Source organism: Scyliorhinus torazame, chromosome 2 (genome assembly GCF_047496885.1).
Source record: "Scyliorhinus torazame isolate Kashiwa2021f chromosome 2, sScyTor2.1, whole genome shotgun sequence".
Lineage (NCBI taxonomy): Eukaryota > Metazoa > Chordata > Chondrichthyes > Carcharhiniformes > Scyliorhinidae > Scyliorhinus > Scyliorhinus torazame.
In genome coordinates, this window is record NC_092708.1 from 258203778 (window position 1) to 258229868 (window position 26091).

The window sequence follows — 26091 nt, forward strand, 5'->3', positions numbered from 1 at the left end:
TCACTGTCATGAATGGTCTATGTTAGTCAAGTCGTACCATTTCAAACATGTCACTTCCAGCCCACACTATCCGCAGTCCAATGGGAAGGTTGAAAAAGGGGTGCACATTGTGAAACAGCTAATCTGCAAGGCCGCGGATTCTGCTTCTGACATCTACCTCTCGCTGCTCGCGTACAGGGCGACCCCACTGTCCACTGGCATGTCGCCGGCTCAACTCCTGATGAACAGGGGCCCGCGGACGACACTTCCAGCCATACACGTGCCCAACCTGGATCACCTCCCGGTGCTGCAGAAGGTGCAGCAGCTCCGAAACCAGCAAAAGCAGGGCTATGATGCTCATGCCACCGATTTGCCACTGTTATCCCCGGCAGACACTGTCAGGATCAAGATGCCGGATGTGGCTGGTCTGCTCCAGCTGTCGTTGTTTGACAGGCTGCGCCCCACTCGTATGTTGTACCTATGGCTGATGGTTCTGTTGTGCGACGAAACAGACGGGCACTGCGCAAAGTTGCCTGCCCGCAACCGCTTTCTTCTCCGTTTCCATCCGTTGTTTTGCCACCTCCTGATACCTCGAACTATGAGGCCACCAGTCAGGCTTCCATCCCGCCTGTCAAGGCGCCGTCGTCCCCACCACCACCTCTCCGGCGGTCGACAAGGATCAGACGCAAGCACCAGAGACTGGACTTATGAACATTTGTTTTGTTTGCCATGTTCTGTTTTCTCACATTAGACAGCTGTCTTCACATGTAAATATGTTCACATATGCCACCGCATGTAAATGTGTTAATTATGCCATCACATGTAAGTACGTTCCCATGTGCCAACAAAACATTTTTAAAAAGGGGAGATGTCATGATATGCAGACAGGCAGATAATGATATATAGACAAGCACAGACAGGCAGCTATTGAACACAGAGAACAGGACATGACCAATAAGCAGGCAGGACACTCAGGGATGGTATCTCACTATAAAATACACGAGGCACTCACATTCCACGTCTTCCCACTGATGAACATCTACAGGGTGAGTCAGGGTGTATTTACAGTATCACACCACCAGCACATGGCTAAGAGCTAGCCTGGTTCAGTCAGAGTAACCACACTTAGGTTAGCAGAGAGTCAAACTCATAGAGACCTGTGCTAACAGTTCAATAAATCAGATTGAACTAACTGCAAGGTCTGGAATATCTTTTGGTTAAAGCTGCATCCAGTTGCACCCTGTATTATCCCAGAGTACATAACACAACACCAGCCTCCAGTCCCGGCGCGAACTGCGCCAACCCGCCCTCAACGTGCCGGCCCCGATGCAACGTGGCGCGGGAATTCAGGGGCCGGCGCGTAAGAAAATAGGCCCGGGGAGTGAGAGGCAGGCCCGCCGATTGGTGGGCCCCAATCGCGGGCCAGGCCCCATCGGAGCCCCCCCCCCCCCAGGCCACCCCCCGACCCTGCGCGCAGAGTTCCCGCCGGCTGCCACCAGGTGTCGACGGCGCCGGCGGGACTCTCCCTTTTTAGAGCAGCCGCTCGGCCCATACGGGCCGGAGAATCGGCGGCTGGGCCGCGTAGAGCGGCCTGCGGACTGGCGCCACTCCAAACTCCGCTATGCGGAGAATTGCATGCCGGCGTCGGGGCGGCGTGGCGCGGTTGCGGGGATTCTCCGGCCCGGTGCGGGGCTGGGAGAATCCCGCCCGATGGTGTTTAAGGCTAAGAAGGGATTAGAATATGTGACTGGCAGAACAGAGGTAAAGAGTGTGTCAAAGGGCCACTAGGAACAGTTGGCCCAAGTGGGGTAGGGGGGAGGGGGGACAATGGTGAGGGGAAAGCAGATCAATGGAAGAAATGAAAATAAATTGATAGAAATAAAAAAATGGGGTGGAGGAGGAGGAGGGAGTTCACCGTCTGAAGTTGTTGAACTCAATATTAAGTCCAGAAGGCTGTAAGATACCTGTCGAGCCAAGTGAGCTAAACCAACCCTCCTTACTATTCCAAAAGAGAAAATGCTGGAAAATCTCAACAGGTCACCTCAGTTCAGTGCTTTTGGATTGAGCAGGCTCCAACTAAGGGCTGAAGTTGGTTAGTGCCTGTAGTAGCTGAAGGCACAGATCTACCTGCACTAACTATCCTTGCCAATAGATGGAGCCCAGTACTTCCGTGTAAGATCAGATGTGAAGCTGAGTGAAGTCAGCAGGGGAGCCAGAAGACAGGAGCTGCTGAAGAACAGACCCCAAGAACTAAGGTAAGAATAGAGGTCAGGTGGCAAGGATGGAAATCGGCAGGGGCGGGACGCAAGGCCGGGAGTCAGCCAAGCTGATAACTGGCAAAGCCAGGACCCGGCAAAGCTCAGAATCGGCAATGCTGGGAATTGGCGAGGACGGAAATCGGCAAGCTCAGAATCGGCAAAGCCAGGACTGATTAGTGCAGGATCCAGCACGGCTGGTAAACGGCAAGGCCGGAAGTCAGCAAGAGCGGGAGAGACAGAGTTCTGGATGAGCCATAGTTAACAGAGGGTGCAGGTTGGGGAATATGGAAAGGAGAGAATTGGAATAGGTGAATCTGGAGGTAGCAAAGGCACGGACGAGGGGTTGAGTAGCAGGTGGGCTGAGACAGGGTGGAGAGGGAGGCAGTGGTTCGAACCCAGCCCCGAGGAGGGATGGACATTCCAGGTGAGCTCCTATATTCTTTCTGCCATGCTCTGTGAAGATGGGAGGCCCTCACCTGGAAGGTTTGCGCTCCTTCACCACGAACGATGCGACAGGAGGAGCCCAGTTCAATCCGGCCCTGTGGCTTGCGGATGACATCACTCTGCAATACCGAAGGACAGAAAAGGGCACAACATATTGTTAAAAACTTAACACGTCTTCAAAGCATCAAGTTCAGACCCATCCAATAATAAACTGAGTATCTCCCGTTTCTCTACACAACGCTCTGACTTGGGGTACTCACAGGTGACTTGTAGTACAGGATCTCACCATTCCTCAGCACAAACCATCGTCTCTTCCATGTCTTTACCTGGCCCCCCATCTTCAGCAGATAACCAGATTTTTCTAAAGGCTCCTGCAACCAACAGACATATAAATGGGTCAAGGGGTCTGCAAGCACCTGAGTGAGGAAACGGTACAGTCTTTAGATTTGCTGTCTCTCTCAGTGTTATAACCCGCATGAGACCTATGGGGTTGGAACAGTCTCCCAGTGAGTCCAGTCGAATACGACCTCCCCCGCTAAGGGGGCAGGGAGCCCCAGGACATTCATGATTGAGATATGCATAAAGTTAGTCAGGTATGGAACCAACAGAGCAGACCCGGCTGGGATCTGATGTACATTGGAAATATATGCCTAGTTTTCTTTTTACCAACATGATTCGGTCTCGTTTGCTGGTGATTGACCCTCAGGAATGATCCAATCGGGGCATTGCTGCCTCACGGCGCCGAGGACCCGGGTTCAATCCCAGCCCCGGGTCGCTGTCCGTGTGGAGTTTGCACATTCTCCCCGGGTCTGCGTGTGTCTCACCCCCACAACCCAAAGATGTGCAGGGTAGGTTGATTGGCCACGCTAAATTGCTCCTTCATCGGAAAAAATCTTTAACAATTTTTTTTTTAAATTAAAAAAGGAATGATCCAATCAGATAAGGAAAAGACTGTTTGCTTTCCAATAGGCTATGAGAGGATGGTGTGAGTGCAGGCAGGGTGGGAGGTCATATAATACGATACAGAAGGATACATCCAGTCCTTTGAATAAATGCCGAGTTTGTGGAGTAATCCAGTCAGTCCCACTCCTCTGAACTATCCCCTTAAATCTACAAAGTTTAATTCCGTCAAATGCCCATCCAATTTCCTTTCAAAATCACTGATCGTCTCCGCTTCCACCAGCCTTGCAGGGAGCAAGTTCCAGGTCAGTCCCGCTCTCTGTGTAAAAAAATCTTTGCTCACGTCCTCCTTGTACCTCCTGCGTTTGATAAGGTTCCCCATGGCCGGCTCATGAAGAAAGTAAGGAGGTGTGGGATAGAGGGAAATTTGGCCAGTTGGATAAGTAACTGGCTATCACATAGAAGACAGAGGGTGGTGGTGGATGGAAAATTTTCAGACTGGAGACCAGTTACCAGCGGTGTACCACAGGGATCAGTGCTGGGTCCTCTGCTATTTGTGATTTTTATCAATGACTTGGAGGAGGGGGCTGAAGGGTGGGTCAGTAAATTTGCTGATGACACCAAGATTGGTGGAGTAGTGGATGAGGTGGAGGGCTGTTGTAGGCTGCAAAGAGACATTGATAGGATGCAGAGCTGGGCCGCAAAATGGCAGATGGAGTTTAACCCTGATAAGTGCGAGGTGATTCATTTTGGTAGAAAAAATTTGAATGCGGATTACAGGGTCAACGGCAGGGTTCTGAGGAACGTGGAGGAACAGAGAGATCTTGGGGTTCATGTCCACAGATCTCTGAAGGTTGCCACTCAAGTGGATAGAGCCGTGAAGAAGGCTTATAGTATGTTAGCGTTTATTAACAGGGGGCTTGAGTTTAAGAGCCGCAGGGTTATGCTGCAACTATACATGACCCTGGTGAGACCACATTTGGAGTATTGTGTGCAGTTCTGGTCACCTCATTATAGGAAGTATGTGGAAGAATTGGAAAGGGTGCAAAGGAGATTTACCAGGATGCTGCCTGGTTTTCAGGATAGGTCTTATGAGGAAAAGTTAAGGGAGCTAGGGCTTTTCTCCTTGGAGCGGAGGAGGATGAGAGGCGACTTAATAGAAGTTTATAAGATAATGAGGGGGATAGATAGAGTGGACGTTCAGAGACTATTTCCTCGGGTGGATGTAGCTGTTACAAGGGGGCATAACTATAAGGTTCAGGGTGGGAGATATAGGAGGGATGTCTGAGGTAGGTTCTTTACTCAGAGAGTGGTTAGGGTGCGGATGGACTGCCTGCTGTGATAGTGGAGTCGGACACTTTAGGAACTTTCAAGCAGTTATTGGATAGGCACATGGAGCACACCAGAATGGCAGGGAGTGGGATAACTTGATCTTGGTTTCGGACAATGCTCGGCACAACATTGAGGGCCGAAGGGCCTGCTCTGTGCTGTACTGTTCTATGTTCTAAAACCTAAATCTGTGACCCCAAGGCCTTGTACCATCAGCTAGTGGGCGTGCATATATTTGTCTACCTTATCCAAATCTGGGATAGGCCCGAATCTTGCGCTTGTTGCATGCAGAGGATCGGTGGGTCCGGAATGTTCTTCTGGCCGCAATCAGCCCTCGACCGCGATTTCACACTGGCAGCCTGCGTCAAACGGACACTGAGAAAGGCTAAGTGCTGCTGGGGTGGGGTGGGAAGAGGACAGGTGTCCGAGCAAAGTGAGGGGGTGGGGTGGGAAGAGGACAGGTGTCCGAGCAAAGTGAGGGTGAGCGAGGGCGTTTCCATTGAACTCCCTGAAGGATGACAGCTTCTGTGGAGCAGCCTGAGGGAGCTGTGGCAGTGTACAAATGAAATGAGCTCAAAGAAATGCTGCGAACTGGGTCTACAATGCAAATTCAAGCACCTGACACGGAGCACCTCGTCCCTCAAATATCTCCTTTTATTTTGTTTAGCCCTGGATGGAGTTTGTAGCGGAAACGTGAAGGCTACATGGCCGATTAGCCAAGTAAAAGTAGACGGGCAACATAAAGTCACTGATCATTGGCTACTTAATGAGTTAACTGCCCGCTTAACAATACCTGCATGCGTCCCATCGGACATAATATTGCACACAGGTGCAATGACATCGGGATGTGCGTCCGACATCTTCTCACATGATTCCAGGTGAGGCGCGTGTCCACACATTCAAGTTAAATTCTGGCCAGAATCTGGATCAGATCTTCCCTTAATCTCCTTTGCTCCAAGGAGAACAATCTCAGTTTCTCAGAGCCAACCTTGTGGCTAAAATCCTCCCCATCCCCGGAACTGTTCTGATGGATCTCCTCTGCATCCTGTCAAGGACCCTCACCTCCTTCCCAAAGTGGGGAGACCAGGACTGGATGCAAGTTGTGGCCTAACCAGATCTCAAGACCTCGAATTGTGAAGCCAATCAGCCCAAGTCATGTCATGGCACTAGAATAAGTCCAATCAGGGCCAGTAACCCTTTAGGAGCTTCAGCTGCAGTTCCGTTTCCCATTCCTGGAAGGTGTAGTAAATTAGGAAAAAGTGCAGCATAAACTCCCGTGTAGACCTGTTGGGCTAAATGGACTGTTTCTGTGCTGTAAATGATATGAAATATAGGTACAATGTCTAAACAACAACCAGTGGGGAGGTGGTGATGTGGTGGTATTGTCACTGAAGCAGAGTCCCAGAGCAATGTTCTGGGAACCCAGATTCAAATGCCACCACGGAAGATGATGAAATTCGAATTCAATAAAAAGTTAATTGTTGTAAAAACCCATCTGGTTCACTAATGTCCTTCAGGAAAGAGAATCTGCCATCCTTGCCCTGTCTGACTACTTGTGACTCCAAACCCACAGCAATGTGGTTGACCCCAAAATGGCTTAACAGGCTACTCGGTTCAAGGGAAATTAGCGGTGGGCAAGAAATGTTGGCCTTGCCAGTGACACCCACATCGCATTAATGAATTTATAAAAAGCTTTTCTGACTGATGTCTGAAAACCGGATATTTTTTTCAGCTACCTGTACTTTTTGGCCTACATTGGTCGATCTGTAAACACAGGTGAGAGCCATGGACAAATGTTACAAGGTTAGAACCATCAAGGAGCACTGGAGAATCAGAAAAGCTTGTAAAGGGGCTAAATGAATTAATTTACAACAATCTCGGAGGGAACTGGCCCACAGAGATGGTTGTGTGGAGCTTGCACCTGTCCAGGTGGACTAATACATGTAAATAACCTTTTTGTTGGGTGTGAATGTATGGCCCCAGGGACATTCGATGGTTAATCCACTCCCTTAAAGCAGTGACGGGCAACCTAAGTGGGCCGCATGAAATGAAAAATGAAAATGAAATGAAATGAAAAGAAAATCGCTTATTGTCACAAGTAGGCTTCAAATGAAGTTACTGTGAAAAGCCCCTAGTCGCCACATTCCGGCGCCTGTTCGGGGAGGCTGGTACGGGAATTGAACCGTGCTGCTGGCCTGCCTTGGTCTGCTTTCAAAAACAGCGATTTAGCCTTGTGCTAAACCAGCCCCTATGAGTGGCCGTCCGTCATCTCAAGTGGGCCGCAAGATGAGGGGCGGGATTTAATGGCCACATTGCACTTAAACAAGAGCGGGACAAGGCCATTAAATCATGGGAGAGGCCAAAATCGAGCGGGAAGGCTGCTGCGGGGAGCTGAGTTTGCTCACAGCCAAAGAGCCTGGGGTCACTGGGGTTGCTGCCCCGGTGCTCGGAGGGAGGTGGGGGAGCCAACCTCGGTTGGGCCGCCATTCTGAGAGATGGTTGAGGAGCAGATCGGGTGGCTCACGACGCCAAGGACCCGGGTTCGATCCCGGGTCACTGTCTATGTGGAGTTTGCACATTCTTCCCGTGTATGCGTCGGTCTCACCCCCACAACCCAAAGATGTGCAGGGTAAGTGAATTGGCCACATTAAATTGCCCCTTAATTGGAAAAAAATAATTGGTATTCTAATTTTTTTTTTTAAATCATGCCCGGAAATCAGGATTGTTCACGAACCATCACCCCATGAATACGATTAAATACATTTAATACACGCCGAACATTTCAGAACGAGCCCTAGAAAATGCTTAGTCATTTATGTATTAATAAAACTTATCAACTTCAAATGGTAAAACCAAAAGAAACATTTACATTTTGGACACAGAGGGAGCGCACGGCTCTCACAGACAATGCTGTGTGCTATCAGCATGCAGCTCACTGCAACTTGCCCTTGCTTTGTGTGTGTACCACTTCAGTCATACCGGTGGGAAATGAACTACACGGATGGAAATCAACGGAATGTGGTGACCCTTCGTGCGGGCAACGATCAACTAAATGTCTTGCGGGCCCCACTCAGAACCCAGGTGGGTCACATGTGGCCTTTGGGCCACAGGTTGCCCATAACTGTCTTGAAGTGATGCCCAATCCTTTTTTCAGTGGCCCTTAATGTAGTGGAAATACAGTCTGATCACCTACATTGCAATTGCTTTCTGATGAGTAGACGGAGCAGGTTCGAAGGAGTTTGTGCTCCGGCTCAGAGTAATCGCTGTCCACGGAGCAGGCGTCAGGAGGAATGGCATAATCACTTTCAGAACTGACTGAGGACATCGAGACCCCTGCAGAGAAAGACACACGGTGATTTCTCCCTCATTCATTAACCATTTCCACCACATCCAATCACAGGCATTAATGATGAGCAGTTAGTGAAGGAACTGGAATTTAGTGACAGGAGGAGGCGTCATCATTCAATCAGAGTGCCTTGATTCTCGACCCCTTAATATCCCTGCTCAACAAGAATTCATCAATTGGACTTCTGAAATTTCAACTTACCCCAGCCTCAATAGCCTCTTGGGGAGAGAGTTCCAGATTTCCACTACCCTATGTGTGAAGAAGTGCTCCCTCGCATTATCCCTGAATGCCCCCTAATTCACCGCCACCCTCACCATCACCAGACAAAATAGTTTCCCTCTATCCACCCTATTAAATCCTTCAATCATTTTTTTTCTTTAGTCTTTCATGGGCTTGCCCCTTGATTGCCCTTGTACTGAAGGCAGTGAAGAGTCAACCACATTGCTGTGGGTCTGGAGTCACATGTAGGCCAGGTCAGGCAGGGATGGCAGATTTCCTTCCCTAAAGGGCATCAGTGAACCAGATGGGCTTTCACAACAATCAATGGTAGTTTCATGGTTACTGTTACTGTTCCAATTCTAGATTTTATTCATTGAATTTAAATTTCACCGTAGTGGGATTTGAACCTGTGCCCCAAGAGCCTGGGCCTCTGGATTACTAGACCCATTACTTTACCACGAGATCACCGACTCCCCCTTAAACACTTCAATGGGGTCACCCTGTATGAAGGCATGTGCACAAGATAACCTCAACCAGAAATCTCGCAGTGCCAAGAGGTCTCACTTATAGCCCAGTCATCCAATCAGAAAAAATCCTGCAGGGACTTACTCTGTAGATCCAAACCTCACACTCTAATCTTTCTCAGTGCACCAAGTGTACGGTAGACTAAATCAAACTACAATCTTGTCAGACTCGTTTAAATTGTGACTATGTGGCAAAGCTCAAGTTCGCTCGTCACCTAGGCAACCTCAACAATGGGTAGGCCCCCAATTTATTCACCATTCCACGAGCTGTTTGTAGTTTTATATTTTATGTAAAGGAGGTGGGGGGTCTCTTCAATGCAATCAGCAAGTGTTCACAATAAAGGTTAGATACGGTGTAGAATGTCCTGAGCACTAATACCATCGAACTGCTCCACGATCCGCCAACCACCATGGTTCCTACGTCCCTTTATTGTGCCACCTCACTCCTCTCCTACAAAAGCCTCCTGCAATACTACCACTTTATACCTGCCTTCGATCACCACTTCAATCACTACTGATTCCCATCTCCGGGGGATGTTCCAATACCATAAAAGTTCTTCAGTGTCAGCTCTTGGCCCATTATTCTCACCTCAGAGTCAGGAGGCCGTGGATTCAAGTTCCACTCCAGGGAAGCGGAACACGTAATCAAGGCTAAAGTTCAGTGCGCTACTGAGGGACTACTGCGCTGTTTGCAACACTTCAAGAGTATTTAATTGGCTGCAAAGTGCTTATGGAAGTGCTGACAGGTGTTACATAAATGCACATTGTTTTTCTTTTGCTCACTGAGGACTGATGCCTGTCACTCGGTTTGCAATCCCACTGATCACCTACCTCTTTTCACAGCTCGGGGACTCCCAGGGCCGCTGTTTTTCCTCGGCTCTGATCCCACGGTGGACGTTCGGAAGCTGGCTTGGGAACTGCTGTCATCGTCCGATCCTGAGGACTCATCTGGGAAGGGAATGTTGCTGATCTGTGTGGCTTTCTGTGAAAAGTCCATCGGGAAGAAAAGAATCAACTCTTCATTTTGAACAAACAACAGCAGTTAAAATGGCCTGACCCAATCTCTCACTGAGGGTCTGAAACTTCAGCCACTGGAGTAGAGAAATATCCAGCTTTGCTTCAGGGCTGCCAAAACTCCAAGATTAGCTTGGAGACTCCAGGAGCAAAACCCAGGAGAAATATCATCAGGGAAATTTTAAAAATATTGCCTGCTGTTTTTATTTTCTTTGAGTACGTTCATTTGTTAGTTGTAAAACTACCGGAGATGGGGAAAATTAGGCTCTTTGAGAGTACGGAAGGGGAGGCCTGCAGAGGCTTCTGGCAAGGGGAGGCCTGCAGAGGCTGGTGGCATGGGGAGGCCTGCAGAGGCTGGTGGCAAGAGGAGGCCTGCAGAAGCTGCTGGCAAGGGGAGGCCTGTAGAGGCTGGTGGCAAGAGGAGGCCTGCAGAGGCTGTCGGGAGGGGGAGGCCTGCACAGGCTGTCGGGAGGGGGAGGCCTGCAGAGGCTGGTGGCATGGGGAGGCCTGCAGAGGCTGTCGGGAGGGGGAGGCCTGCACAGGCTGTCGGGAGGGGGAGGCCTGCAGAGGCTGGTGGCATGGGGAGGTCTGCACAGGCTGTCGGGAGGGGGAGGCCTGCAGAGGCTGGTGGCATGGGGAGGCCTGCAGAGGCTGTCGGGAGGGGGAGGCCTGCACAGGCTGTCGGGAGGGGGAGGCCTGCACAGGCTGTCAGGAGGGGGAGGCCTGCACAGGCTGTCGGGAGGGGGAGGCCTGCACAGGCTGTCAGGAGGGGGAGGCCTGCACAGGCTGTCGGGAGGGGGAGGCCTGCACTGGCTGCCGAAACAGAAGGCCTGCAGAGGCTGTAGGGAAGGGGAGGCCTGCACTACATTTAGGGACTGGAGTGGAGGAGGGAAGGAGGGCCTCGTCAGAGAGACCCACATTCTGCAGCTGTTAATCTAAGTGGCTGCTAAAATCTGAAGCCGAACCTCAATCAAATGTATATTTTCTGATACATCTCACGAGGTCAGGTCACTTTTGCCTGACCACTGGTTAAACCGGAGCACATTTGCCATAGATTGGGGGATCAGGTTTCTCTTCTTTTAAGAATTTAACCCCATCCTGCGATAAAACTGCAACTATGGTCTTTGTGATAAATTATTTGGCAAAATTTCACTCCAATTAGTTTTCAAAGGCGACTCCATGGCACAATGTGCCTCCTCCCCAGTCCACGTGTGACATTCAGAACCAAAAAACATGGAAGTTGGCCGGTGATGACAGATCACTGCTCGTCACCAGCTGGGGAAGCACAGAGTGAGAAAATGGACATGTGGTTAATGATGAAGCCAGACACGATGAACCAATGAGCAGGTCTGTAACGCTGCTGAACTGAAGACCAGCACGGGATGCTCCGCCCCACCGCTCCACATTTCTGCCTCAACCCGCCGGCGGGATGCTCTGTTACGCCGGCCGGTCAATGTTTCCCATTGTGGGGCAGCCCCACGCCGTCGGGATACCACCGGGCTGCCGGCAAAACGGAGACTCCCGCCGGCGGAGAATCCAGCCCCAGAGCTCTGTCCCCAGCTGGGATATATTTGTGTCTAATGGGAGTGGAGGGACACCCCTCCTTTAATCACTCAGCCTGATGAAGGGTTGTGAGACAGTGTAACAACCTGTTCACATAAAACGGGCCCTTGTTACGGAAACAATGCAGGCTTGACATAAATTGGTTGTCTCATTGGCTGTCAGCCATGGATAAAGAAAGAATAATTTCTAATGTGCCTCCCCAGCGACCTATGCACTATTTAGTACATGGACAGTGAAACGTGGGCTAGCACAGCTGGGGTGATGGCTGACTTGCTCCTACTGGCCTCAGTATCCCTAAAATGAATTAACAAGGGACAACCTGCCTCATAATCGCCTCGCCACATTTTCCTCCTTTTCCGATGAAGTGCGAATATCTCTCCCCAGTGACATAGAACAACATAGAACATACAGTGCAGAAGGAGGCCATTCAGCCCATCGACCCACTTAAGCCCTCACTTCCACCCTATCCCCATAACCCAATAACCCCTCCTAACCTTTTTTGGTCACTAAGGACAATTTATCATGGCCAAGCCACCTAACCTGCACGTCTTTGGGCTGTGGGAAGAAACCGGAGCACCTGGAGGAAACCCACGCAGACACGGGGAGAACGTGCAGACCCTGCACAGACAGTGACCCAGCGGGGAATCGAACCTGGGAACCTGGCGCTGTGAAGCCACAGTGCTAATCACTTCTGTTACCGTGCTGCCCAAACATGGTGACAAAGCGTTGGAAAGTCCTAAAAGAGTTCCTTGTGGGTCATATACAAAGAACAAAGAACAAAGAAATGTACAGCACAGGAACAGGCCCTTCGGCCCTCCAAGCCCGTGCCGACCATACTGCCCGACTAAACTACAATCTTCTACACTTCCTGGGTCCGTATCCTTCTATTCCCATCCTATTCATATATTTGTCAAGATGCCCCTTAAATGTCCCTATCGTCCCTGCTTCCACTACCTCCTCCGGTAGTGAGTTCCAGGCACCCACTACCCTCTGCGTAAAAAACTTGCCTCGTACATCTACTCTAAACTTTGCCCCTCTCACCTTAAACCTATGCCCCCTAGTAATTGACCCCTCTACCCTGGGGAAAAGCCTCTGACTATCCACTCTGTCTATGCCCCTCAGTATATCTGGTCAATATACTTTTGCAAAACAGTTCATTGTCTTACCCCTTTCAAGGTGGTGTAGACGGGAACAGTCACGTTCTTGTAAATGAGGTGCGTGAAGGGACCAGAGCTTATACTCGCAGGAAGGTTTGATACTGGGCAGCAAAACAGAAACAGGAGGTTAGCACTAGAATGAAGATAAAGAGCTTAACCCGTCCTGGTCTAACCTGTAACACGTCCTCACATTGAGAGATCTACTTCACTTCTGGCCAATTCCTCACATACTCGCAGTGAAGAGACCAGCCCATCATTTTAAAGCCAAGATATTTAAGACTGGCAGGCGAGGTGCAGGGCACCAAACAGGCTTCTCCCATATTGAGGCCTCAAATGTGTTAAGTAATGGGTTAAGAGTTAAGTAATGCATTAAGAGACATTGCAATTAGTTGTCTCATTTATGTTAAGTATCCAATGATTGACAGTGATATGTAAAGGGGCTTCAGGTGGCTCTTGTGTCAGGTGGTGTGTTGTTAGAGTTTTGTGCAGAGGCTGTGGAAGTGAAATAAATGGTGTTTGGTGAAAAGGAACAGGACTTTTGACTTTTCATACAACGGAAACTAAAACGTATAACAATGGTAGCAGAGGATGGTTGCTGTGCAAATGTGAAGGTTTGAAAGATACAACTTTTCCTGATCAAACCAAGGAGTGAGTGAGAAGGAAAAAAAAAAGATACATGGCTAAACCCAGGATAAAGATGGCTGAATATGACTATCACCCCTTATTTTCTGAAAGGGAAACGTACGACCAATGGAGAAGTGCAGTAGTTATGTGGACTAAGGCAACTGCCTTGGGAAAGAGAAAACAAGGTATGGCATTGGCTCTTTCTCGACCTTATGACAGTAAAATCCAAAACAAAGTGCTTTCTGAGCTGGATTTGGAAGTTATACTCAGAAGAAGGTCTGGAGACTGTATTACATTATATGGATAAGATTTACAAGAAAGATGACTTGTTAAGTGCGTATGAAGCATGGTCGGAATTTGATAAGTTCCGGAAAATAGAGGAATTCTCCATGGAAGACTATATAATGGAATTTGGCAGACTATGTAAAAGGCTGCAGAAACACAACCTTGAATTTCCACAGTCTGTGTTGGCCTTTAAATTACTTGACTGTGCTCGAGTGAGCAACATGGATAGGCTCCTGGTTTTGACAGCAGTTCAGTTTACGGATGAGGATACCTTATTCGATCAGATGACAAAAGCTTGAAAGAAGTTTCTGGGGAAACATTTGATTCCGATGGCTCTGATGACCCAAATAGGTCAGTCTGCTGTAAAGCAGAATATGGAAGATACACTACTAACAGGATGGCGAAATTGTACGGCTACGAACAGGGCCCAAGGCTTGAGAAGGAGATCGAGACAAGGAAATTATGAAGACAGAAACCCAGTTAGAACTTACAGTAGGAAGATGAACCCCAGGAATGCACGGGGCATGATAAATCGATGTTTTCGATGTGGCTCTCAATACCATTATGTCTTCAACTGTCCAAAACATTAAGATAGAGTGTTTGAAGCGACACATGACACGGAAGAGTCAGAAGAGGAAAAAGATAGTGACCAGAAAGAAGGCATTGTCCTATTTACAAGCAGTTTTACACCGGTAATGAGGGTGTTGGTTGCAGAATCCTTCAATTGTGCTGTATTGGACAGTGGCTGCACATCTACTGTGTGTGGAATTGACTGGTTAAAATGTTACCTGGACTCCTTGAATGCTGAAAGTTGTAACAAGGTTAAGGAATTTGAAAGTTCCACAAGTTTCAGGTTTGGGAATGATAATACTCTGAAGTCGCTGAAAAGAGTGGTGATCCCTTGCAATATTGCCGGAGTGAATCATTTTATTAGCACGGATGTTGTATCAAGTGAGATACCTTTGCTTCTGAGCAGACCGTCGATGAAGAAAGCACACATGAAACTGGATATGGAACAGGATAAGGCAACAGTTTTTGGAAAGACGGTGGACTTACAATTTAGACAGTCGGGACACTATTGTATTCCATTACTGAAAAATAATATTTCAAGTAGAGTGGTTAAGGATGTGTTAATGGCAGTTGAAAATGGGACTTGCTAATAAAAAGCTTGTTGTATTAAAACTGCATAGGCAATTTACACATCCGTCTCCTCGGAGGCTGAAAAATTTATTAAAGGATGCAGGGGTAAGGGACGAAGACTACACTAAACTGATAGAACAGGTTTGTGAACAGGTTTGTGATTGCTGTGAAGTTTGTAGGAAGTACAGAAGGACACCAGCACGACCGATAGTAACCCTACCTTTGGCCAGGGATTTTAACGACATTGTGGCTGTGGACCTTAAGATCTGGGATAAGACCATTTTTCCAAAAGGACAACTACCAAAAGTTTGTACAAAGGTGACATATTTGCCTGAAGGGTCTAGTCAATGGAAGGATGCAACTGTTATTAGAGCAGGGAAGGCCACTGGAAAGTATAAACATTGATTGAATGTACAGCATTCATGGGAGGGAGTTAAGACAATGGATTGGGAACACAAAATTCAAAAATGGAGGTCACAGAAACGCAGTGCCAGTTCAGATAGTACATCGGTTAGTGAACAGGTCTGCAGGAAAAGGTCGAGAATTTTGAAAGGACATCCCACAGCAGATAGGAAAGATCAAGCAGTAGCAGTATAGAACAAGTTACCAGGCGGGAGAGGGGACGTAGTTTATCAAGGTCTCGGAACATGAGTAAGACTACGAATACTAATAGGAGTAGAAGCCCACGTGCACGTGAGATTTTGGTGGCTTCCAATAAATTATATGAAAAGTTATCAAAGATGCTAAACAGCAAGAACTGCATAGTTGGAGTGAATTTGGGGTATACACGGAAGTACCGGATAGGGGACAAAGTGCTCTGTCCCACAGATGGATTTGCACGGAAAAGATTCTTCCGGGTGGAACTTATAAGGCAAAGGCCAGGCTTGTGGCAAGGGGATTTGAAGAAAGCTTAGAAGATCAGGATTTAAGGGTAGATTCACCTACAGCAGGAAAGGTTAATTTTAAAGATCTTCTTTTAGCCACAAAGGCATGGGAATGTAAATCTATAGATATGAAAGCTGCCTTCTTGCAGGGACATCAGCTCCAGAGAGACATTTTTCTCCGTCCTCCTAAAGAAGCAGCTAACACAGAAGGGGTATTCTGGAAGTTGAACAAATGTGTATGTGGTTTAAATGTTGCATCTAGAGTCTGGTATTTTATGGTAAGGTCAGTTTTGTTAAAGTTAGGCTGTTACCAGTTGAAAGTAGATCCGGTAATGTTTTACTGGCACTATAAAGGGAACCTTTCTGGCATCTTTATGATGCATATCAAATAATTTTTGTGGGGTGGGACTAGTGATTTTGAAGCTTTTGTAATCTCTGGTTTGAGGAAAGAATTCAGGGTCGGAAGTCAGGCTTCCGGTGCATTTAAATATATTGGACTGGAAATCGGACAGACTAAATTAGGGGCAACTTTACGTCAGCAATCTTATTTGCAAAGCATCAGCCCAATAGCAATTAGTTGTGGCCGGGTTTTCACAAAAAGATGCAACGTTTTAACGATGGAAAAAGAGCAACTGCAAAGTTTAATTGGGCAACTGAATTGGTTAGGTAGACAGACTAGACCGGACGTGAGTTTTGATGTCTTAGAGTTGAGTACAAAAATGAATGATCCCAAAGTGGAAGACATAATAAGAGCAAATAAACGTTTGGCCAAACTAAAAATGCAGGAGTGTGTTTTGAGGTGCCTGGTTTTAGGTGATCGTAGGCACTTGAAATTCATAGTTTATAGTGATGCGTCCTATGCAAATCAAGCACAGGCGGTTTTATAATTTTCCTCTTGGGGAACAATGGTAAATGTTGTCCTCTTGTATGGGAAACAAAGAAAATAAGGAAAGTGGTCGAAAGCACTCTGGCTGCTGAGACGTTAAGCTTTGTAGAGACGGTGGATATGGCCTTTTATATATCACAGATATTGACAGAAATTTAACTTTTGGATATTGTTAATGAAGGGCGCCTGTTTCTGTGACTTTTTTTTTTCTTCCAAAAAAAAAATTTGAAAAAAAGGGGGGGGGGGGAAATTGCGTGTGTGTTTTTGAGTTTCTTGAAATTTTTTTTTCACCTAATTATTTTTTTCTCCAAGGGGAGACTGTTAAGTAATGGGTTAAGAGTTAAGTAATGCATGAAGAGACATTGCAATTAGTTGTCTCATTTATGTTAAGTATCCAATGATTGACAGTTATATGTAAAGGGGCTTCAGGTGGCCCTTGTGTCAGGTGGTGTGTTGTTAGAGTTTTGTGCAGAGGTGGTGGAAGTGAAATAAATGGTGTTTGGTGAAAAGGAACAGGACTTTTGACTCTTCATACAACGGTAACTAAAACGTATAACAAAATGTCAGGGCAGGGTAACCCCAAGCATTGTGAAGGGTGAGGTTCCTAGGGCGGAACAGATTAACTTGACCCCTGCTCCTGCAAGGCCCAGGAAAATAAGTCGACATTTCCCTTTGCTGGACTTTTTTTGGTTCCATCACCCGTGGATCTGGTAGGAGGCAAGAAACAGATAGGTAACCCTGGGTGATTGTAATGCCCGGTTTCTGCAAGGTGTGTGGGCAGGGTTACGATCAGCCCTCCCTACCTTAGGTGTGAAGTGATCTAGGATAACAGCTGCAGGGGTGGACACTGATCCCTTTCATCAGTGAGGTGGGCACTAGCAATAATCCAGAAGCTCAGCAGTTGTTCCCTTCAGCTTTGAAGGGGGCAGAGAGCGTAACGAGCTAACAAACCTGAAAATGGCCAAGAAACAAATCTGATGAAAACAGACTCATTTCTGCCAAGGCCTAGAATTCACCTTTCTCATGCTGTCTCTTTGATTCTTCCGAACCCTCGTCAGAACCTGCCTCCCTGTCTTCTGTTTATTCAAGGCTTTGAAGTTGAGCTCGTGAGGATTTACCGGTAAACACAGCCCACATTCCTTGGATTTAATTACAGGGGGAAGCCCTTCCCTTTTATCTGGGATGTGAGCTGCAGGGGCCAAGTGGGGGCTGCTGCTCCTGTTAGTTTGCAGCAGCAATCGGAGACCCAGCGTTTCCCGGGGACAGCTGTGCAGGTGTCAGAGTCAGCACCTTGAGTGGCCACTGGAAGAAGCTTCTCGAGCTCACAAGTTGACGGGAAGGTTCACCAGACCAGGAGTCCCTTCCAAGCGAATGGAGGGCCACCCACTCTGCACACAGCAACTCCATGAAAGGAACATCACTGGGGTCGCCAACTCTGGGATTCCCAGGGGATTCATCACATGGCCTCACACCTCCAACTGGCCCTCTTCCCATCTCCAATATTTCTATACATAATTTTTTTCAAGTTTCAAAGAAAACAAAACTAAAAATAAAATGCCCAATGTGATTTCTCTCAAGTATCTTTCTCTCACGGCATTGCCCAGGAAATTAATCTTCAGTAGCTGAAGGCTCTAGAACAATCCTGGCGGGTTGGCAGCCCGAGGCCTCATGCCCACATGGGCACAGACTGGGCCTGTCTACAATTTACTAAACAAAATAGTCTGCTGACATATACATACGGGAATATGAGGGCACATCATGCTGGACAACCTAACCTACCCACTAGTGCACCAATTCATGAGCACATCGTCACCAGCCCTCGGTATGTGACTCCACAGAGTCCAGCTGTGGCTCAGAGGGCTGCACACTCACCTTTACGTTGGAAGGCCTTGGGTTCAAACCTTGCTCCAGATGCTCTGAGTACAGCACTGAGGGAGTGCTGCACTGTTGGCGATGCCATCTTTCAGCTGAGAAGTTAAACTAAGGGCCCGCCTCAGGCATATGTGAGAAGATTCCATTTGAAGAACAGCAAAGAAGATTCTCCTATGCCCTGACCAATATTTATCTCACAATGTAAAACAGATTACCTGTTCCCTCGATGGTGTAAACTAACAAAACGCTGCATTCCAATGACTACACTTCAAAAGTAGTTCATTGGCTTGGGGTTGGAAAAGGTGTCATAGAAAGACAAGTCCTTCTTTCTTCTAATTCTACCTATTGATGAGGCAACACAATCAGTTGACTAATTGGTTTCTAAGTATTCCCTCTGTGCTGGTTAAGGTGTTGGGTCTCCAAGATAGGCCTCACCAGAGATGAAGCCGAGTACTGACTGAATGATACCACCCTCGTACCCTTCGACTGGGAAACGACTGTGATGCAGCCAGAGCTACACAGACGCGCGAGCTCACAGTCAAGGAATGGCGTGACTTGAATAGCTGTACTTACGTCTCTTAGGGGAGCTGTTTCCAAAGGACACATCCGACATCCTCATGCCAGACTTGGCCAGGGCGTAGATTCGACCCTCCTGTAAAGACAAGGGAAGGACTCAATGGGGCATTGGGAATCAGTCACTGTGTACAAAGCTCAAGTAACTCATCTTTAATCTCAATCTCTGTTTGAAGAAGGGGCAGAGGAATGTAACTATTTACTCTGGAGAGGGGTCTCACTAGTGACTTAGCCATGGCACGGTGGATAATGCTCTTGCACCAGAGTCAGAAGATTGTGGGTTCAAGTTCCACTCCAGGACTCGAGCACAAATTCTAGGCCAACCGTTCAATGCAGTACAGAGGGAGTGCTGCACTGTTGGAGGCACCCTCTTTCAGATGAGCCATTAAGCCGAGGCCTTGTCTGCCCTCTTGGAATGGAGGCAAAAGATCCCATTCTGTGACTTAATGTTCTCCTTGTCCTATCCTTTATTTATTCCTCAGCTGACATGGTAAAAATGGATAATCTCCCCACGATCACAGTGCTCTGTGTGGGATCTTACTGTGTGCAGACTGGTTGCCACATTTCCTGAATTCCAACAGGCTGGCTGCACTTCATCGGGTGCAAAGAGTTTTGGGGCTTTCTGAGGTTGTGAAAGCGGCTGAATAAATGTATTCCTTTCTGAAAGCAGAGAGATTGCTTCACTAACAAAGGCAGTCCAGCACCACGCACACAATCGAGAGTGAGCATCCATCTATCCACCTCTCACAGGACTGCTGCTGGTCAGCTTTTCCGTGTTCATGCCATTCTTTCCTGGTGGGGTCCTTCCATTACTTCCTTTAAGTTTCAGCTTTGCAACTGTGTTCCCCTCCCCCTGTTTTCCCTCGGAAAAAAGATTCTGGGTTTCCCGGATTGCCCAGAGGATTGTAGGAATAGCGGCACATGTGGTCGGAACTACAATCCGATCATCCCCCAACCCCCAAAAGGGAAATCATTTACAGAACAATGGATAAGGAGCGGGGCGATGGGCTGGTCGGAAATAGCCAGCACAGGCCTGGTGGGTTGCACGGCCTCCATATGTTGGATCATTTTGTTGGATTATTTATTTGGATTATTTATTAGGGTTCTTAGTCCCTGGCATCACAGCACGTATGCATGCACACACACATAAAATATACATAAAACACGTACACACAGAAACATGTATACATACCCATAAACACAAAACCTCAAACCCGCACACACAAAAACACTCACAAACAAACATTTTAAAAATAAATTTAGAGTACCCAATTATTTTTTTCAAATTAAGGGGCAATTTAGTGTGGCCAATCTACTTCGCCTGCACATCTTTGGGTTGTGGGGTGAGGCCCGCGCACTCGGCGAGAATGTGCAAACTCCACACAGACAGTGACCCGGGGCCAGGATCAAACCCATGTCCTCGGCGCCATGTTGCAGCAGTGCTCACCACTGTGCCACCCCAATCGCACACAAACATACATAAACACACATACATACATAAATGCAGACACATAAACAACCACTTAAACAAACACACACAAACACACACATGCGCGCGCACACACATGTAAACACGCACACACGTAAACAAACACACACCCAAACAATCCAAATCGACACGGTTTAGTTTTGATGTGACAAAAGTGGGCAAAGAAAATGAAGATAGAAGTCAGGATATCAATATAAGGGACACCTAAATAGGCTGGGGTTATAGCCTCTGGAGAAGAGAAGAACAAGCAGTGACCTGATGGAGGTCTTTATATTTATGAAGAATTGATAGGATAGATGTCAAGATGTTTCCACTTGTAAAGGAGCCAAAAGTTGGATTGATGAATGTAAGGTAAAGATAATCACGAATAAATCCAATAGGGAACCCGGGGCAACTTTATCTCCCAGAGAGTGTTAGAATATGGAACCTGCTATCACCGGGAATGCCACAGGTCAACGGAGTAGATACATTCAAGGGGAAACTGGATAAATATGGAGGGGAAAGGGGTAGAAGAATATATTGGTCAAATCGGATAGTGAGGAGTGGGAGCATGAGCACTGGCAGAGCCACATTGGGTAGAATGGCTTGTTTCTGTGCTGTAGTTACTCTGTAGTCACACAGATCTGAGTCACGGTGAACCAAGTCACACAAGATCCGTTCAGTTATTTGCTCTGCTAAGGGCTGGATTTTACTAACCCCCACCCACTGTCCCAGGCATGTAAAAAAGTTGGGTGCCATGGCAATGGTGCCATGCTCATCGCCTACCCACCCTCTCACCTGCCCCATAGGTATATTTGCTGAGTCGGTGGAGCCTGGCGTCAAGTGCCCACGTCACCCAGTGAAACACAGACAATCTGGTAGCCAGGTGATGGAAGATGCCTCCTGTTTCGGGTTGGAAGTCCGAATTTAGTTAATTAAAACCCGACAACTGTTAAGTGTCTGCCGGATAAGCTGACCAAGCAAAGTGAAGCATCCCCACCCGTGTAAAATTCAGCCCATATTTAGATGGTTCCAAATATAGAAAACCGAGTAAGATAAGGAGTACTCATAAATTTATGCCGAGTACACTGTGAGTCAATTTTCCAAGAAAGCTCAGACATGCAATCCCAGTAATTGTTGTTTTCCGGTGTTTTGGAATAAAAACCTGCCTATATTGAGAATCCAGGCAGTCTTCTCTTCCAGTCTGGAACCACATAATCACCTCGTGCATCTCCGTGCCAACCCCGAAGACTATTCCGAAAGTGAATGGGAGGGGAGGAGGCAACTTTGTTCCAGAGCTGAGGGGACCCTCCCCAGGAGAATATGCCCCTGGCTAGCAGGAGGATCTGGGAGAGTAAACAGCCCAGCCTAAAGATGTTGGCAAGTAGGGCTACAAAATCATGTGACAGGTAGATGGAACAAGATGCCAGCTCACAAGGCATTGCCAGGCCATCTGTCTGACGTTCACTGCTCACACACACACACACACACACACACACACACACACTGACCCTTTTCTTTAAAATCCTCAATCTTTCATGGGATGTGAGTGTTGCTGACAAGGCCAACATTTGTTGCCCATCCCAAAATTGACCTTGTACCAAATGGTTTGAGGCCATTTCAGGCAGTTAAGAATCAACCAAATTGCTGTGCATGTGGAGTCGCATGTAGGCCAGACTGGGTAAAGACAGCAGATTTCCTCCCCTAAAGGACATTAGTGAACCAGATGTTTTTTTCGGACAATCGACAATATTTTCACGATCACCATTACGGAGGTCAGTTATTAGTTTAATTGAATTTAAATTCCACCAGCTGTGGTGGGATTTGAACCCATGTCCCCAGAGCGTTACCCTGGGCCTCTAGATTACTGGTCCAGTCATATTAGCACTAGGCCATTGTCTCTCCTGTGCCAGGAACAGGACTACTTGCCCCGCTCCAGCCACAATCCCTCACCGCCCCCTCCTCGAGCCAGACCATCCTTACTCGGTCTGGTCTACTTGTGATTCCAGACCAACAGCAATGTGGCTGACCCTTAACTGCCCTCTGAAATGACCGAGCAGGCCACTCATTTCTCGTGCAATTAGGGTTGGGTAACAAATGCTGCCCTTGCCACCGACACGCACATCCCATGAAAGGAATAAAGGAATAAAAATAAAAAGTTACCTCCTCCATTCAATCAGCCTCACCTCTCTTCAGCTGCCAGGTTTCTAACTATTTTGATTGAATCAAATAAACCAAATTAAATAAACTGAGGAACAAATTAAAAGTGGCAGCCTCTTAAAGGGATAGTGCCTCAAACCAACAAAAAAAAAAATCACAAAAACTAAACTTATCAAACTAAAATGTGATAAAAAGCGTCAATAATGCACCCCAGTCCCTGTGATACCCAGCGGGCATGGTAGGCCTCAATGGTGCCCGTGGACACTGCATGCTCTCCAAGGAAACCTGGCTATGAATGTAATCACGGTAGAGGGGAGACAGTCAGGTTGGATTACACTCTCGGTCGCCTGCTGCTGTTTCATGGCAGGTTTGGCCAGGCCCAGGATCAGGTTCACGAGGAGCTGCTCCTCCCTCCACGCTCCTTTCAGCATCGGGTGCTGTCAGGTTTCCAAGCAGGAAACCTGTGTCGGAGCGGTTACATTTGAGGTTCAGTGACAATCAGTTTAAAAGCAAGTAACTCACCTCCCGTCCCCCCCAAAGCCTGTCCACCATCTACAAGGCACAAGCCAGGCGTGTAATGGAATATTCTCCACTTGCCTGGATGAGTGCAGCTCCAACAACACTCAAGAAGCTCAACACCATCCAGGACAAAGCAGTCCGCTTGATTGGCATCCCATCTACAAACATTCACTCCCTGCACCAGCAACAAACAGTTGCAGCAGTGTGTACACCTACAAGATGTACTGCAGGAACTCATTAAGGCTCCTTGGCAGCATCTTCACATCTATGACTTCTATCGCCTAGGGCAAGGGCAGTAGGTACGTGATAACACGACCACCTGGATATTCCCCACCAAGTTACTGACTATCCTGACTTGGAAATACAGCACTGTTCCTCACTGTCACTGGGTCAAAATCCTGGAACTCCCTCTCTAATAACACAGTGAGTATGCCTCCACCACACAGACTGCAGCGGTTCAAGAAGGCAGTGACATCCACATTCCGTGAATGAATAAGAAAAACTTATTTAAAGTCCACACAGGACAGTAAATGTGGTAGTTACTAATTAATACACTAATTAAGGCCAAATAAATGAGTGGGTTACTCAAATGTATCTAAACCTGCCTTCATTTAGCTATGAAGTGGGTGCACTGGAACGGAATGTCTGCATAATCCAGAAGTCAAATATTCTAATAACCCCACAATCCCCAACCCCCATCCCACTGCCTCCGCTCCCTCATCCGAACCTCTCACCCACCCTGCCATGGTATTGAGGGAGGGGAGTTGGGAGAGGAAGAGTGTTGTTAAACTGGGAGCGCGAGAGAGCGTACTGTTATACTCAGGGAGAAGGAGGGTACCATTAAACTAGGGGGGCTAGGAGGAGTGCGATTCAACTGTAGGAAAGAGAGAAAGTGCTGTTATACTAGGGTGGGGAGCCCCATTATACTGGTGGGGGGCTCCAACTCTTGTAATCTTAGGGATGGGCAATAAATGCTGGCCTAGCCAGCAGCTCCCAATGCAGTGACAGAATGAAAAGAAAACTCCTAGTAGGGAGGTATACCGAGAGGGGTGGGTCCAAGGAGGAGACAGATTCTGAATGTTCTGCGGGGAAAGTTTAATCTTACCCAAGATGGGAAGCGATGCAAGGGTGGCGGCGGAGGCTTGCTGATTGAGACACGTTTGCCACTTTCAGAATCCAGTACGTCTTTTGACACGGACAGCAATGGGAGGGAAAGCTCCTGCGTGGGAGAGCCGTCACACTCTTCCGTTTCCATCTGCTCGGGAACATCGTCAATGTCTGTCTCCTGTACCTGGACGGGTTGGCGAGGGAAGGCCATGGGTTTGAAGGAGCAGATGTCAATACATACTATGTGGTTGAACCTCTCCGCGCCAGACTGCGGCTGGCTGTAGTGTTTCTTCGCCAGCTGGATGCTGTCCCTTGGCACCAATGGAGTCCTCACCTTGGGCAGGGTCATGCTGGTGCCAATGCTGCTTTCCTTGGCAGTGAAAGTTGGCAGAAGGGGCCTTGGCGAGGGTAGTTTAGCAGCTGGGACAGGGGGTATGCCGGCGTTTCGCGCATTGGCCTCACTTGAGGATGAGGAAGAATCCAGCCTCTGTGAGCGGAGCTTGCTGCTGAGCTCGTCAGATGAAACATCCTGGTCCAAGGCCAGCTGCGCGGTGGTCGATGAGGCTGAAGTACTCTTGTTGTCTGATGATGTTCTCTGCACAGCGGTTTCTTTAGTCGTCCGTAATGGGGGCACAGCCTGTTCAGCCCTCGCTCCCTCAAGCTTTGGGCTGTTGTTCACTGTGACATCTGACTGACTATCAAGGGACGAACCAGCAGGCTCCAAAGTGCACACGTCTGTCTTTGTGCTCGCTTGGATTGGACTACAGCTCCGCTGATCTTGGGCGTCGCCAAGGCTCCCTTCCTCTGCTGTTACCGTGGCGCTGTGCTGAAGGAGCTCCTTCCCGTCCTCAGTGGGAAGCTTTACAACTGGGTCAGGAGCTTCCAGTGTGGGGGATGCCTGTGGAGTCGGTGGCACTGGAGAAGGTTCAGAGGTTTCCGTCATATCCGCTCCTGGTCTCTTGCCTTGTAAATCTGTTCAATATAAAATCAGTCGTTGTTACTGGGAACCCCACCAGACTATAACAATTAGTAATTGGATGTAGCCTCACTTATGTTGGAGATATTTTCTTATTGTCAACAATTAATGGGGGCAGGAGGGGGGTGACAGAGACGTGTGACAGGGTTGCGGTATTATGATGGAGGTAGAGGGGTATGACAGAGGAGGGAAAATGTGACTGGGGCAAAATGGGGGGCTGACTGAAGATTGAGGGCGTGACAGCGTGGGACAGAAATGGAATGATGTGGGAAAACTTGAATCTGGGAGCTGGGTGCGGGGTTTGTGGGTAGGTGAATACTGCCAAAAGAGTTCAGATAACCTCATACCAGCAATTTCTCAGCGATAGGTGGGTGTTAGCTGTGGGGGCAGAGGGTTTGAGCACGAGCTGAGGTGGGAACATTGAGCCTTCAATCCTGTTACAAGGTCACACACTCTCTGCCTGTCCCGACCACCCACAACACTGCTGCATCTTTCACCCTGACCCCTCACATCGCCAATCCCTCCCCCACACAAACCAACGTTCAACTTTCTCCATGGTGTGATCTTGAGGGTCTGGTTCTGGTGCTTGCTGGGGAAATAAGGATTCTTATCATGGGGGAAGGGTGGTTTTTTTTTAAAAATTGTACCCACCCAAGAAATCTGTTTTATGTGATGTGGGTGTCACTGGCAATGGCTGCATTCCTTGCCCATGTACCCCCAAGTGCCTGAGAACTTAAGTGTTGGGTGGGGTTACTGGGTATTGGGGATAGGGTGCAGGTGTGGACTTGGGTAGGGTGCTCTTTCCAAGAGCCGGTGCAGACTCGATGGGTCGAATGGCCTCCTTCTGCACTGAAAATTCTATGA

General features: G+C 48.0%; 1 protein-coding gene across 3 annotated transcripts in view; it reads right to left on the bottom strand.

Annotated features, from left to right (window-relative positions):
* The window catches only part of plekhh1 (pleckstrin homology domain containing, family H (with MyTH4 domain) member 1), a 285350-nt gene that overhangs the window by 92991 nt on the left and 166268 nt on the right, over positions 1 to 26091 (bottom strand). For all 3 annotated transcript variants that reach the window (XR_011937303.1, XM_072486189.1, XM_072486190.1), the window contains 7 exons: positions 24250 to 25223; positions 18998 to 19076; positions 12743 to 12834; positions 9831 to 9981; positions 8104 to 8243; positions 2942 to 3052; positions 2714 to 2800 (listed from right to left, as the gene is read on the bottom strand). Coding sequence is in view for 2 of the 3 variants with exons in the window: in XM_072486189.1 (XP_072342290.1) it covers positions 2714 to 2800; positions 2942 to 3052; positions 8104 to 8243; positions 9831 to 9981; positions 12743 to 12834; positions 18998 to 19076; positions 24250 to 25223 (1634 nt within the window). In the remaining variant the exon portion in view is untranslated. The remainder of the gene's footprint in view (positions 1 to 2713; positions 2801 to 2941; positions 3053 to 8103; positions 8244 to 9830; positions 9982 to 12742; positions 12835 to 18997; positions 19077 to 24249; positions 25224 to 26091) is intronic.